At 43.5% G+C, this 16,401-nt stretch overlaps 1 protein-coding gene across 1 annotated transcript in view; it reads left to right on the top strand.

Moving 5' to 3' along the window:
• Window positions 1-16,401, top strand: part of LOC113050778 (acid-sensing ion channel 4-B-like) — a 39,334-nt gene that overhangs the window by 8,884 nt on the left and 14,049 nt on the right. The window contains exon 2 of the mRNA XM_026214071.1: window positions 13,484-13,628. Coding sequence (XP_026069856.1) covers window positions 13,484-13,628 — 145 coding nt within the window. The remainder of the gene's footprint in view (window positions 1-13,483; window positions 13,629-16,401) is intronic.

Below are 16,401 nucleotides of genomic sequence, written 5' to 3'. Positions count from 1 at the left end.
TAATAAATCACAGTCCTATCATTTCATGAAGAATCACAATGGGTTATTTATGGGTGACGTTTCTTTCAATTACCGAAAATCTGCTGGGATCAGAAACATTTTAATTAAATCATCTTTGCTCTATCCATTATTTATTGTGTTAAGCCTGACACCACCAGTATGTATGTGACTGAAAAAAGTTAATCAGCTAGGTGCTATGGCAGGTTTTGCATCAGTTTCATTTTTTTAATATTCATATATAAATGTAAACAGCCATTTAAAATAATAATAATGAATGTCAATTAATACATAAAACACACATTTAAATAATGTGATATAAAAAAATTTTTTCCCATCAAATAACCAAGTGTCTTTCAATAAAAAACAAACAAATAAACAAACTACTGATCCATATCTTTGAAGGTAGTGCATAAAGGTAACATAAAAATAAATCATCGATGAAGTTGTTGTCAATAACTTCCATAAACATCTGTTTTTTCATAGAGTACTGTTTTCTCTCTTTTTCCATTTACTTTGTTTTATCTGTTTTCTTTTTGCTCTGTTTCTCGCCGTCTTTTAAAATAATCTTTTCGCCTTTAGATATCAGCGTAAATAGCCCATTATATCACAGATGTGGCAGTTCGAGTGCTGCGCTATGCTGACACCCTCCATCACCCAAATGGCCGTAACCAACCACGGCTGTCATAATTACACAGAAATGACCCGTCACCAAGCAGACACATTATGCACGACACAAACACAACAGATTCCACACTGTCATTGGGTTCTTTGATCTGTTTCTTGATATGTGGTGGAAAGCGCTTTTGTTCAGACAGGTTTTAAATTGCTGAAAGAAATCCTTTTTAGTACAAAACAAATTCAGACGGTTTTAATGTCCGGAGCACTGAAGACGTCAGACATGAGCATGTGATTCTCTATAAGAAATTGAAGTCACACAGAGCTCTCCTTTTTGTTATCTGAGATTTTATGGTTTTATACAGTATGTTAAAGTCTCAGAAGGGATTCGTGTACTCGGTCCATTTTCCCTCCTCTCAGCAACCGAAAAGATGTGCTGACATTTCTTTTGACTCTAGGCTTATTCTCTGTGATGTCAGTGCAGTGTTCCGTATGGTTTTTCCAACAGACAGAGCAATACACAAGCAGTATTTTATTCTTGCTGTTTCTGGTCTGCACTATAGCATGTGCAGTAACAAACACTGAGATGTACTGTAACTGACACAATGTTAGGTCTAACCTTTACATCGTTCGATTGGACATTATCTCTATAATGAAAGGTTTGAGGGCTGAAACTGACAGACAAGATGATTGCTGATCTTTGTGCTCAGGAAACCATGGCCAAAACAACAAAACACAACGAACACAGATAGATATGTGAGTAATGGCAAGCTGTCCCAGTGAGAGGTCATTATAAGGACAGGAAGAGAGAGTGACAGACAGAGGCATTAAAAGAGAGAGAAAGAGATCCAGAGGTTTCAAAGTGGGACACTGGGGTGTTTTTGTACATCTCGCCATCTCTCCAATTGCAGAACCAAACAGGTCAAACTATGCCTCCAAATTTTATTCAATCGAAAAGACTAAGTCGCATTTCTGTCAGCACCTGCCTGTTTCTGAGCAGTAAAATTAGTCAAAGACAAGCCCTCCAGCTCTGATGCAACATCTGCCTCTGAGTTCCAGGATGTCTTAAACTGCCCGAGGCAAAATGAGAGCACACTTTCAAAACATTCAGCTCTACTACAGAAACATGCAGAGAGATTCTAACACACCGTTCAATGAATAAACTACACACGTACACATGCTTGACACACCATCAATCAGACAGGTATAATCACATTTTGAGTATGGGTTGTTTAATCTCAATTTGAGACATTTATTGCTATTAAGTTATGAGAATCCATTAGTGTTTTGCATCATTTCATTGTAATTTGTCTTATTGGGAGTTCATGACTGTCAATAAACAAAAGCACATGCTGTTTGTGTGTACACTATTGTACACATGACAAGTTGAAATGAAAATTATATTTCCTTTTCCTTAGAATTACAGCAGTGTTTTGAATTAGAAATGTCCCTTTGTAGTCCTTTTCACCAAGATATTTAATATTTTGTAGTTATTTGATTGAATTTTGATGAATATTGTGCACTGTTCAAAGGTCTGGGGTCAGTAAGTGTTTTTATTATTGTTTTTTTTAATTAAGAAATTAATACTTTTATTAAGCTATAGGATGCATTAATATATATAATATATATATTTCACAACAGTACTGTTTCTACTGTTTTTTTTAACGAAGAAATGCAGCCTTCATTATGGAATTACATTTGGTTCAATAATAATGAACGAAACTTTATAAAAACTGAACGTAACCTTTTCAGAAACTATCAAAAATATGCCATTACAAAAGAAGAAAAACACAATGAAAATGAAAAAAATGAACTCAGTCGCACAAATTTAGCAGGCTCTTCAAATATGCTTCATTCTTTGTTAATGTTTTTCAAAGATTTGTTTTCGCTAATCGTGGATTCTGAATTCAGAGAGCTTTCCCATATGCGCCCAACTGAGTAATGTCTGTACTTCCCAGTCAGAGTGCACCTATCCATCAAAAGCTCACTATCCAATCAGAGTAGATCACTGTTAAGCCCGCCCTCATGAGAGGTTTGCGTCAAAACACCAAACGAAAAACTGCGAAGCATAAGCAAAATCTGTGGCAATGAATTCAGAATCCACGCTTAGCGAAAACAAATCTTTGAAAAACATTAACAAAGAATGAAGCATATTTGAAAGAGCCTGTTAAATTTGTGCGACTGAGTTAATTATTTTCATTGTCATTGTGTTTTTCTTCTTTTGTAATGGCATATTTTTGATAGTTAGAAAAAGTTACATTCAGTTTTATAAAGTTTTGTTCATTATTATTGAACCAAATGTAATTCCATACTTCGTAAGCAAGAAAGACTCACCTACCAACCAAGCTTTTAAACACTATTATACTATTATATATTATAAGTAAACATAAAAATATCAAATAAATAAATACCAAATATCAAATAAATACCAAAACAGCATTCTGCATCATGCACATTTGTTATTACTCATTTCCAGCATTTTCTGTAGTTGTGCTATAATGTATAAAGCACACATTGTATATAAGGCAAGCAGATGCGGTGCTAAACACAGCGTGGTGTGTGAGTCAGGATGACAGAGAGACAGAGAGGTTCTAACCTCAGCAGGGGATCAATCAAGCGATCATTAAGTGTGATGTTGTGCATTGATTAAGCCCAGCATGAGGCCAAGAGAGCGATGGAACAGATTCTATATAACCTTCAGCTTCAAGCATATTACACACTGGTGGAAAATGAAGCAGGTCAATGCTAGCTAACCTGAAGCGAAACAAACACACATTCCAGGGGATTTTCAGGAACATACATGCTTTACAGAAGGTGTGAATGATGGACAGACATGATTGACAGTTGTAGCCCCTTAAAGCAGAATGGTGCCAGAAAGCTTGTGCTGCAAGTTGTGTGTTGCAATTGATTACTGGTTTGCTTTGTAGAATTAGCTACAAATGTAAAAAAGTAATGAATTGTACAAGAAAGGCAGTGTTTGTGTACAATTGCCTGCCACTTTGCAACAAAATCCCAAGGTTGATCACCTCCTGTGTACTGTATGTTGCTCTACTCAGACGTTCAAGCATTTAACCTAATGATGTTCATCAATTAAAATAGTCCTTCATTAATCAGATATGCCAACTTAGATAAGTCTAACACACATTTCTGCCGTGACTCTCAATAGGGACCCAAATCATGTAAATGAAAACCCGATGCCACTTACACTACAAAACTGCATGGCCTTGAACATTCACAAAGTTTAATTGCACATTTACATTCATTTTTATCATGGTAAATTGGGTCTGTACATCAGTGTGCATCCAGTTGAAGCTGTAAATGGTGATGAATGCTTTTGGGAGCTTTCTGGCATCCTCATAACTTGCATGCGTTATAAGCAGAGGAAAGAAGATAGATTCTTTTTAGAATCGAATGGTTCAATAACGTGTCTGTCTCCACAAATCTGTGGGCAGTCAGGCAGCTGCTGAACATATCTGTGTCTGTGGAGGGTTTCAGAGAACATGGAATAGAACTACTATTTCACTACAGCTGTTCAGGTCACTGGAGCAGAAAACCTGAAGCAAGTCTGCGTGGCTGTGGATATGTGTACATGCCTGTGTGTTGTTTGTTTATCTGTTTTATGAGGATGTGTGGACTAATGCTGTATGATGTCGCTTTTTCAAGCTATTCCATGTTATTTTCATGACAGAATGAATGAAGGAAATATTTGAATTAATTAACAAGATTCTTCTAATTGTCATTCAGATAAAATAAATAGTGAAGTCCTTTTTAGGACACTGTGCTGTAAACAGTATTTAATTTTTCTTTTCTTTTATTCGCTCATAAAAATATTTTAAGGTTAAAGTTCATTTAAAATAATTTCAGTACTAAACGTAAAATACTATAATTGATTGCGCATCCTTATGCTATTCCAAACCATTCGACTTTTGTTTATCTTCAAAACACAGATAAAGATAATGAAACCCGAGAGATTTCTGTCCCTCCATGTCAGTTGGAGTCAAATGCTTCAAAAAGTTCATAAAGACATCGTAAAAGTAATCCATATCAATCAAGCTGTTTAATACAAGTTTTCTGAAGAGATATGATCACTTTATATAATAAAAATATTACTGACATATAAACAATGGTAAATTAACATAAAGCATATCAAATATGGTGAAGAGATGCTCAACCGAACTTGCCCGATGCAGTAGAACAAACCTCATTTGGTTTTATTGGTTTTGGTTTAACGGACTTTCAGTGGAGGGACATAAATCTCTCAGGTTTCATAAATACTATTTTAATTAGTGTTTTATGGCTTTGAAACACACAAGGGAGTAAATGGTGACAGAATTAAAAAAATATTTGGGTGATCCATCAGACCTGCATTGTGTCGCAAGCTCATTATTTAAAAATCATTTAAATTCATTATTTTTAATGGATAAAATGAATTAATATTTTTTAAATAACAGTGTCTGAAATAGTTTGGATTTGAATATTTCAGTCGTGTATATAACCCTGACTCGTTAGCAGCCTTTTAAAAGTGTTATAATTCATCTGCATATTTTAGATAGGAGCATAAAACAAACTAATTATTCTCCAAAAATGTAGTTGTGACGAACTGCACTGAATTGAAAGAAATAAACAACAGCTTGTAATAACGAGCTTAGGAATGTGATGCTGAGTTAACAAATGTGAGGAGTTAATTAAAAATGGGAAATCCCAAATGAAAGTGAAAACCTGCGGAAGACCTAATGGCAACAGCAGAATCCATACAGTATAGTATGTCTCGTGTTCTCTAAATTGCACTAACCGGTCATAACAATTAATTTTTTTTTTTAAAATCTTTGGTACAGTAATATATTTAAATAAAGCAAGTAAATTATATCAAATGTAAGATTGTGCTTATGTTGAATGTATAGTACTTTGGTTGTTTTAAGTCTGTGTTAATTGATGTTTCTGAGGAAACAATACAAGAAGAGCCTTTAACATCCATGGAACCTTTCCATTCCATAAAAAGGTTCTTTATAGTGGATACATTTAATAATAATAAAAATAATTGTCTCTTCTATGGCATTCATGTGAAAGCCCCTTTTTTGTACATTTATTTTTAAGAGTGTAAGTGAAAAATCATTGTTAGGAATAGGCCTCAGATGCTGAGGCAATGTTGTGCAGCTTGAGGTGAGACATTTGTGTTGTGATATGTATTTATCGTCAGCAGCACCTTCACAAACTCCCGAAAGGAAAATCACTCAGTAACAATAACAAGCATTGCCGCAGGCACAATTAAAGACTCCACGCAAGTCTGCTGTCAGAAAGAATTAACGTAGGAACACACACACACGCTCTGTCACACTCTCTTTCTAAATCTTACTCTTAGACATTCTCTCGCTCTTCTTTGAACCTGAACTGCTTCTGACTGGAATACGTTCACACATTACCTCTATCCAGTTAGCATATTACTCATAAAATATGCATCTCACATCCATCTCTGCGTAACTTACATGAGAGTCAGTCATGTTGTTTTTTATTCCCACACTTCTGAAGCTAGTTTGGAAAAGTTTTTATCAAGAATACATCACCCCTGCAGCACACGATGAGCAGCTGAAAGCATTTCAAAACAAGAGTCCCTGTTGTTGGGCTTGTTTATAAAAGCATGCATCAGTTTTATAGATCTTGTTATTGTAGATATGTTGGTTACACAAGGAAAGACAAAAACATTACAATGTTCAATATTCAGTAGTATCAGCACAGTCTATCTATCCACAATCCACATTTATCCACATAAAAAAATGTTAATCATTTTCTCTGCACAGTGTTTGTGTACGTTTACATGTCTCCTCTATCCACCTCATCTGTTTTGTGAACCATCCCTGGTCATTATAGACTTTTTCCACACCTTGTCTGTTATCAGAATGACTTGTGGGAGGATGACTTGTGGCTCTACATGAGTATTTGATTTTCTCTGGGGGAAGGTTTCATGCACTGAAAAAAAAATGTCTGACTATGTGTCACGCCCCCGGGCTGATCTGTCTGTTTTTTCCCCATAGTGTGTGTGTTGTTTACACTTACCATGTGCTTCTGTGTCACCGGGGTGCCCGTCTCCGCCCTCTTGTTTCATTATTATCTTGTTATTGGTCACCATCACCTGCTCTGCATTATGATAATCACTCCTTCTCTATTTAGTCTCCTCATGTGTGCTGTCTGTTGTCAGATCGTCGAGTTGTTCTCGTCCATGTCCCAACTGTATCCACATCTCTTGTTTAGTCTACACAGAGATCGTGCCCGTTTTGTTTTCATCCTCTAGTTTTGTTTTTCCCACTTCCTCCTGCTTTCAGGCAGCGCTACTCTCCAGCCTTCCGTGTTAGAGCTCACCGATCGCTGTCACTCCTCTTCTTCGCCGCGCCACAGCGCGCCACCAGTTCCCCGCCTCAACAGCGCCCCCGCCTCCCTGTCAGTTTTTCCGGGCATTGCATCAGGGGATTTCCAAGTGGAATTCGTCCAGGAGGCTCTTTTGGATCTGCTCCAGACTGCCCTGTTCCTGGATAGTTTTTTGTTAATTCTCATTTTAATTTTTTTCTGTCTTTTTGAAATTAAGCCATCAAATAAACTGACCTTTTGAGCACCTGCAACTGAGTCCCAGTCTCGCCTCCTGACAGAACGATCTGACCACCATGGACTCAGCAGGTGCCGATCCCCTCAGATCAGCCGTCACCCAGCAGGGCATTCTCTTGGGCCAACATGCCTCCCAGCTAACATCCACGTCACGGGAGGTTGAGTTCCTTAATGCCAAGTTGTCGGAGCTGACTGCCCAGCTCCAGGAACTTCGGAGACACACATCTGCAAGATCGGAGGACCCCACTAGCCTTTCCTCTACCCGTCATGATCCTGAGCCACATGCCAACAACCCACCTCCCTATGATGGGAACCCTAACTCCTGCAGAGCCTTCCTGTCTCAGTGCTCCCTAGTCTTCGCCCTCCAGCCCCGCCGGTATGCCCAGGAAGAGACTAAGGTGGCTTATGTTCTAACCCTCCTCACAGGCAGAGCCCGTGATTGGGGAACTTCAGTGTGGGAGGCCCGGGCTCCCTTTTGTGCCTCGTTTGAGGCCTTTCGACAGGAGATGGTCAAATTATTCGACCGTTCTGCTCGGGGTGATGAAGCAGCGGCCCAGCTGGCACGGCTACGGCAAGGAGGCCGTTCAGTGACCGAGTACGCCATTGAATTCAAGACCTTAGCAGCGGCCTGTGACTGGAATGAGGGGGCTTGCAGAGCTGTGTTTCGTGCTGGACTAGACGAGGAGATCCAAGACAAGATCGCCACCCAAGAGCTTCCACGCAGTTTCGATGATCTGGTTGACCTGGCCCTCCGTGTTGAGAACCGCCTTCGCCTTCGTCACCAACAACTGACTGCTCGCACTTCTTGGAGGGTGGGTGAAATGACCAGCGAATCCACCCCGGTCCTGCCTCTGCCATCTCCTGCTGACCCTGAACCCATGCAGGTGGGACGACTGCGTCTTACTTCCCAGCAGAAGCAAGAGAGACTCACCCGGGGCTTATGTCTCTACTGTGGGAGGGCCGGACACTTCGTCGGAAAATGCCCGCTAAAAGCCAAGGCCCATCAGTAGCCAGGGGGATTCTGGTGGGCACATCTCCGTTTAATTTCCCCCACTCCTCCCGCACACTACTTCCTGTGGGTGTCCAGTTCGGAGGTTCTCGTCACTCCTGTTCGGCCCTGGTGGATTCTGGGGCTGGTGGTAGTTTCCTGGACACGGCACTGGCCAAGCAGTGGGGAATTCCCGCCATTCCCCTCTCTACTCCTATCTCTGTTCGGTCTCTGGATGATTCCCCTATCACTACCATCACTCACCTCACCCCTCCTGTAAGTCTTATCGTTTCTGGCAATCACCATGAGATAACCGAGCTGTACCTTCTTGATTCCCCGAGTGCCCCCGTGGTTTTGGGACACCCGTGGTTGGTGCAGCACGGCCCTCATGTGGATTGGGCCAGAAACTCAGTCTTGTCTTGGAAACAGTCTTGTCTTGAGTCTTGTTTGGGTTCTGCCTCTTTTCCTGGTGTTGTGTTTCCTGTTGTGCAGGTGGATGATGCTGATCTGTCCGGGGTGCCGGAGGAGTACTGCGATCTGCGGCAGGTCTTCAGCAAGTCCCGGGCTGTGTCCCTGCCTCCTCACCGGCCTTATGATTGTGCCATCAACCTCCTCCCAGGCACTTCTCCGCCCAGGGGTCGGTTATATTCCCTGTCTGGTCCAGAAAGAGAGGCTATGGACAAATATATTCGTGAGTCCCTTGATGCCGGTCTCATCCGTCCCTCCTCGTCTCCTGCTGGCGCAGGGTTTTTCTTTGTTAAGAAGAAGGACGGCTCCTTGCGCCCTTGTATTGATTACAGAGGTTTGAATGACATTACCATTAAGAATAGGTACCCCCTGCCCTTAATGTCATCTGCCTTTGAACTTTTGCAGGGAGCCAAGGTCTTCAGTAAGTTGGACCTCCGTAATGCTTATCACCTGGTTCGGATTCGAGAGGGGGATGAGTGGAAGACAGCGTTCATCACTCCTTCGGGACATTATGAGTACCGGGTGCTACCCTTTGGCCTGACAAATGCCCCAGCTGTCTTCCAGGCCCTGGTTAATGACGTGTTGCGAGACATGGTTAACAAGTTTGTCTTTGTGTACCTAGATGACATACTTATTTTCTCTCCTTCACTTCAGGTACACACCCAACACGTGCGCCAGGTGCTACAACGGCTGCTGGAGAACCAGCTATATGTTAAAGCGGAGAAGTGCGTTTTCCACTCCAAGTCAGTTCCCTTCCTGGGCTATATCATTTCGGCGGAGGGAATCAAAGCTGATCCCGCTAAGGTAAGGGCCGTAGCCGAGTGGCCACCTCCAGACTCACGAAAGGCACTGCAGCGGTTTCTGGGATTTGCCAACTTCTACAGGCGCTTCATCAGAAACTTTAGTCAGGTTGCTGCACCCTTGACAGCTCTTACTTCCACGAAGGTACCGTTTAGGTGGAATTTGAAGGCTCAGGAGGCCTTTAATGACCTAAAGTCCCGATTCATTTCTGCTCCTGTTCTTTCATTTCCTGACCCTGAACGTCAGTTTATTGTGGAGGTGGATGCTTCTGAGATTGGAGTAGGTGCGGTCCTTTCTCAGAGATCCCCCAGAGATGGGAAGGTACATCCCTGTGCCTACTACTCTCACCGCCTGAGCCCAGCAGAACGGAATTATGACGTAGGGAACCGGGAACTGTTGGCGGTCAGGCTGGCCTTGGGTGAGTGGCGTCACTGGTTGGAGGGGTCAGCACAGCCCTTCTTGGTTTGGACGGACCATAAGAACTTGGAATACGTCCGTTCGGCCAAGAGGGTGAGTTCACGCCAGGCCCGATGGGCACTCTTCTTTGGCCGGTTCAACTTCTCTCTCTCGTATCGCCCAGGCTCCAAAAATATAAAACCTGATGCCCTCTCCCGTCTCTACAGGGATACAAAAAGAAGCAGTGTATCTACTGAAACCATTATCCCTAAAGAAATTGTGGTAGGGTCCCTCTCCTGGGACGTGGAGAGGAGAGTGCTGGAAGCCATACGAGAGAGAGAGGTGCCGAGGGAGTGCCCAGAGGGTAGACTTTTCGTGCCGGCTGGGCTGCGCCCTGAAGTCCTCCAGTGGGGGCATTCATCCAAGTTAGTCTGTCATCCTGGGGTTCGGAGATCTCTGGCTGCCATCCGCCAGCGATTTTGGTGGCCATCCATGGCCCAGGACGTCAGGCAGTTTGTGTTTGCCTGCCCCATTTGCGCCCAGAACAAGAGTTCTAATCAGCCTCCTGTTGGTCTGCTACAGCCCTTACCCATCCCCTCCCGCCCCTGGTCACACATAGCCCTTGACTTTGTCACTGGCCTTCCACCATCGAGGGGTAACACCGTAGTATTGACGGTGGTTGATCGCTTCTCTAAAGCGGCCCATTTCATCCCCCTTCCCAAACTGCCTTCAGCTAAGGAGACCGCTCAAGTGGTGGTTGACCACATCTTCCGGATTCATGGCCTTCCGGTGGACGTGGTTTCTGATAGGGGGCCACAGTTTGTCTCCCGGTTCTGGAAGGAGTTCTGTCGACAGATCGGGGCCTCTACGAGTCTGTCGTCAGGTTTTCACCCTCAGACCAATGGGCAGTCCGAGCGGGCAAACCAGGTTCTGGAACAAGCTCTCCGCTGCCTGACGTCCCATAATCCGAGTTCTTGGAGCCAACAGTTATCCTGGATTGAATATGCCCATAACTCCCTGCCAGTGGCGGCCACAGGTATGTCTCCATTCCAGTGCTCCATTGGTTTTCAACCTCCTATGTTCCCCTCACAGGAACCCGATGCTGCTGTTCCGTCTGCCTTAGCCTTCGTCCGCAGGTGTCGCCGCACCTGGAGGAGGGCTGAGGAAACCTTGGCTCGGGTCTCCAGACGAACCAAAGCAGCGGCTGACCGTCACCGTATTCCTGCTCCCCGCTACGTATGTGGTCAGAAAGTATGGCTGTCTACCAAGGACCTTCCTCTCCGGGTGGCTTCTCGCAAGTTAGCCCCCAGGTTCATGGGGCCATATCAGATCACCAAGGTATTGAGTCCGGTGGCGGTAAAGCTCAAGTTACCTCCCATACTTGGTCGGGTACACCCAGTCTTTCATGTTTCTCGGGTCAAGCCTGTGTTTCATTCTCGCCTTAACCCATCTGCTACTAACCCTCCCCCTCCCCCTCCCCCTCCCCGTCTAGTGGATGGTTCCCCAGCCTTCACTGTCAGGAGGTTGCTGGATGTCAGACGTCGTGGTCGGGGATTTCAGTATCTGGTGGACTGGGAGGGATATGGTCCGGATGAGAGGAGTTGGGTCCCGGCTCGGGATATTCTGGATCGGTCGCTGATCGAGGACTTCAACCGGCATCGTGGTGGTACCTTCCCTGGAGCGCCAGGGGGCGCTCCTGGGGAGGGGGGTAATGTCACGCCCCCGGGCTGATCTGTCTGTTTTTTCCCCATAGTGTGTGTGTTGTTTACACTTACCATGTGCTTCTGTGTCACCGGGGTGCCCGTCTCCGCCCTCTTGTTTCATTATTATCTTGTTATTGGTCACCATCACCTGCTCTGCATTATGATAATCACTCCTTCTCTATTTAGTCTCCTCATGTGTGCTGTCTGTTGTCAGATCGTCGAGTTGTTCTCGTCCATGTCCCAACTGTATCCACATCTCTTGTTTAGTCTACACAGAGATCGTGCCCGTTTTGTTTTCATCCTCTAGTTTTGTTTTTCCCACTTCCTCCTGCTTTCAGGCAGCGCTACTCTCCAGCCTTCCGTGTTAGAGCTCACCGATCGCTGTCACTCCTCTTCTTCGCCGCGCCACAGCGCGCCACCAGTTCCCCGCCTCAACAGCGCCCCCGCCTCCCTGTCAGTTTTTCCGGGCATTGCATCAGGGGATTTCCAAGTGGAATTCGTCCAGGAGGCTCTTTTGGATCTGCTCCAGACTGCCCTGTTCCTGGATAGTTTTTTGTTAATTCTCATTTTAATTTTTTTCTGTCTTTTTTGAAATTAAGCCATCAAATTTTTTCAGACCTTTTGAGTACCTGCAACTGAGTCCCAGTCTCGCCTCCTGACACTATGTTTGAGTGACAGTACTTTATACAATGTGAATCTATTTTATCAGACTAAATTGGCCTTTTGAAGAAGGAAAAGTGTTCTCATTTACATTCAAGGTATTTAGCAGATGCTGACTTTTTTTATTATAGCTTAAGCATTGCATACAAGACCATTGTTATTAACAGATGGCATGCATGCAATTTGGAAAGCTTCCTATACCATTACAAAAAATTATAAAACAGATAAAAAGATTAAACTTGTCTGCATGAATTTGATGAACAATGGAGCTTGACAGTTGCACCTTTATGTTGGGTTCTGTACTACAACTAAGGATTTGAACTGTGAGTGTAGTGTGATGTGGGAGTACTTGGAAGTTCATAATATCATTTTTGTCATCAGGAGAGAGAGATAGAGAGCAGAAGGCGTAGGTGGAGGGTCGAGTATGGAGTAGAAGGAGCAGAAGAGTTTCCTCGGGGCAGTAGCATCAATCGTTGCACCATAGTTTTTCGGCAAGATTGGAATATGAGGTGAAGTCATCTGGTGTTCCCTTATGTGCTGCCTGAGAACCTCTGTAAGCTGTGGAAACATGTTTCTGCCATGGGGTGAAAAGATTTAAAAATGCAATTTTGACTTTTTATCTCACAGTTCTGACTTTTTTCTTGCGAAAGAAAGATAAAAAAAAAATGCAGTTACCTTTTTTTTTTTTACATTTTATTCCATGCAGAAATTAAAATCTGAATTGTGAGATGCTAACTTGCAAATAGGAGTTGTAACTTTAAGGTATAAACCCATAATTCTGAGAAGAAATGTCTGAATTGCAAGATATAAACTTGCAATTTCTTTTCCATGGCAAAAAGAAAACAAAAATCCAGAATTGTGTGATGTACACTTGATATAATTGAGATAGTCAAATTGTTTATATAAACTTGTAATTACAATATGAATTTAAAAGATAAAACATAGAATAGGCTTGATTACCTTTTTTTTTTTTTTTTTTTTTTTGTGGTGGTGGTGGTGGAAACAAGTTTCAACCAGGCAGAATTAGAGAGTCAGAATAAGAGAAAGATGCAACAGTTGATTCTGCTGCTTCGATAATGGATAAATCCTAAGGTGATGGTATGGATAGGAAATCTGAGAGGAGTGAAGTGCCATTTGCTAATACCTTTCTATGAAGATTTTGGTGTGTGTGAAAAAGACTAGTCAGGGAAGCACAGTTGTTGAGGTGTTTCCAGTAGTGCAAGTATCTCTAATACATGTTTGTGTCTGTGGTCTGCAGGTGTATACACGGTTTGGGAAATGTTACATGTTTAATGGAAACAAGACGTCACCCAAGCGGGTAAGGCAAGGCGGCACAGGAAACGGACTGGAGTTGATGCTGGATATTCAGCAGGACGAGTATCTGCCCATCTGGAGAGAAACCAGTGAGTGACAAATGCAACTGATCTGCTGCCAATTTACATCTTATTTAACAATTATATTGATAACGACTTTAAAATATTTTCAGCATTAATTATGCAATTTTTTGCCAAGCTGATTGTTTTGTACAATTAAATTTTGTTCATATACTACCATTTAAAAGTTTTGGGTGATAAGATTTTGAAATACATGACCAAATGACCAGAAATACAAAGTACAAAGAGTAAAATTGTAAAATATCATTACAATTATAATACAACTACAGTATATTAAGTTTTCTACTTCAATAAATTTTTAAATTACATGTATTTCTGTGATGGAAAAGCTGAATTAACAGCAGCCATTATTCAACGTCTTCAGCGTCAAAAGATACTTCTCAAGTCTTATCAATATGCTTAATATGCATATATCGGTCACAGCGCGGTAGAGACGGCGCCGTGGAAAGAACAAGATCTGGGTCCAAGTGCAGGGAAGAGACACTTTATTTTAACAAGAACAAAACCAAAACGAATCACAGGAAAACGAGCACGAGAAACACAGGTACATAGACATTACAATATAGCCAGGCAGAGTGGTGGGTGAGATGAAACTATATACTCGTGAACAAATAGGGAACAGCTGTGTGCGTGATTATGTGCACGATTATGTGCACAGGTGTACAGAGTGAGTGGATGCAACAGGTGTACAGAGTAAATAAGCTAATGAGTCAGGGAGCCAGGGAGAAACACACGTGGAGCAACTAAACAGTAATGAGGTGACAAGGTGGGCGGGGTCAGAAAAGGAAAGGAGAGAGCACATGGCACCAAATAACACAACACAAGCCATGTGCTCACAGAAAGACAAAGACAGAAAGACAGAAGACTGTGACAGAACCCCTCCCTTAAGGAGTGGATTCCAGACACTCCAAAATAATAAATCACGGAGGGAGGCGGAACGGAGGTGGATCAGGGGGAGGGATGGAGGGCCAGATAATATGGTAAAACAGAGACAAGAGAACCAGGTAGAATGGGGTAACAGAGACAGACGACCAGGTAAAATGGTAAAACAGAGACAAGAGGACCAGGTAGAATGGGGAAACAGAGACAAGATACACAGACAAGAAACCCAGGAGGGAGGTGGACCGGCAGAGGATCAGGGGAAGGGAAGGAGGGCCAGGTCCATAGGAGGAAACAGAAAGAAAGAAACAGACCGCAGAACAACAAAAAATAACACAAATACACAAGTCCAAGAAGGACATCACGTGACGCCCCATGAGGGCGGAGCAGAAGACCACCATAACGGTGTGGTCCGGACGGACGCCCCCCAGGGCGGAGCAGAACACCACCACAACCGTGTGGTCAGGGCGGAAGCCCCCCAGGGCGGAGCAGAAGACCACCACAACCGTGTGGTCAGGGCGTACGCCTCCCAAGGCGGAGCAGAAGACCACCACAACTGTGTGGTCAGGACGGAAACCCCCCAGGGCGGAGCAGAAGACCACCACAATCGTGTGGTCCAACCAACGGGAGGACGACAATCTGGCAATCCCATGGTGTACATACTGGACTCCAGAAGATCGGTGCTGACCCGACACTGCTCATGAAGATTGTTGGTGAATTGCATTTGCTCATGAAGATCAGTGGTGACTTGCCTTTGTTCATGTAGATCACCGGTGACTTGACTCTGTCCTTGAAGCTCACCGGTGATTTGACTTGACTCTGGAAGGTCAACGGTGACTAGCCCTGATTCTGGAGGGTCCACGAGCACCTGACTCGACTCTGGAGGGTCCACGAGCACCTGACTCGACTCTGGAGGGTCCACGAGCACCTGACTCGACTCTGGAGGAACAGGTGTGAGGCACTGGGTGCAGCCGACGAGGCCTCTGCTGACTCCTGGACTGTCGCCTTGGGAGAACCTTGAGCTGGCTCTGCAGCTAACTCCACCCTAACAGCTGAGCCGCTCAACTGCAGAGCCAGGTTGATGTAATCCTCCAGCATCTCGTCGGGGTGCCAGAATGGCATAAGGGACTTGAAGGGCTCGGCTAGTCCTCCCCAGAAGAAAACCATTAGACAGTTCCTCTCTGTCGCTGACAGCCGAGCCGCCCCCACGAACTCCCAAGCATAATCCTCGATGCTTCGCTCTCCTTGGCAGATGTCGAGGAATCTCCCTGCTGGACCCATATTTGCTGGCTATATTCTGTCACAGCGCGGTAGAGACGGCGCCGTGGAAAGAACAAGCTCTGGGTCCAAGTGCAGGGAAGAGACACTTTATTTTAACAAGAACAAACGAGAACTAAAAGGCCAACACGGCAAAAACAAAACGAATCACAGGAAAACGAGCACGAGAAACACAGGTACATAGACATTACAATATAGCCAGGCAGTGTGGTGGGTGAGATGAAACTATATACTCGTGAACAAATAGGGAACAGCTGTGTGCGTGATTATGTGCACGATTATGTGCACAGGTGTACAGAGTGAGTGGATGCAACAGGTGTACAGAGTAAATAAGGTAATGAGTCAGGGAGCCAGGGAGAAACACAGGTGGAGCAACTAAACAGTAATGAGGTGACAAGGTGGGCGGGGTCAGAAAAGGAAAGGAGAGAGCACATGGCACCAAATAACACAACACAAGCCATGTGCTCACAGAAAGACAAAGACAGAAAGACAGAAGACTGTGACAATATCTTAATATACTGTATATATATATATATATATATATATATATATATATATATATATATATATATATATATATATATGACCCTGGTGGTGTTTACTACTAGTTAATTATATACAGGGA

The sequence above is a fragment of the Carassius auratus genome, chromosome 31, assembly GCF_003368295.1.
Source record: "Carassius auratus strain Wakin chromosome 31, ASM336829v1, whole genome shotgun sequence".
Taxonomy (NCBI): Eukaryota; Metazoa; Chordata; class Actinopteri; order Cypriniformes; family Cyprinidae; genus Carassius; species Carassius auratus.
Note: the sequence above shows the minus strand (reverse complement) of the source record. Positions and strands in the feature narration are given on the sequence as shown.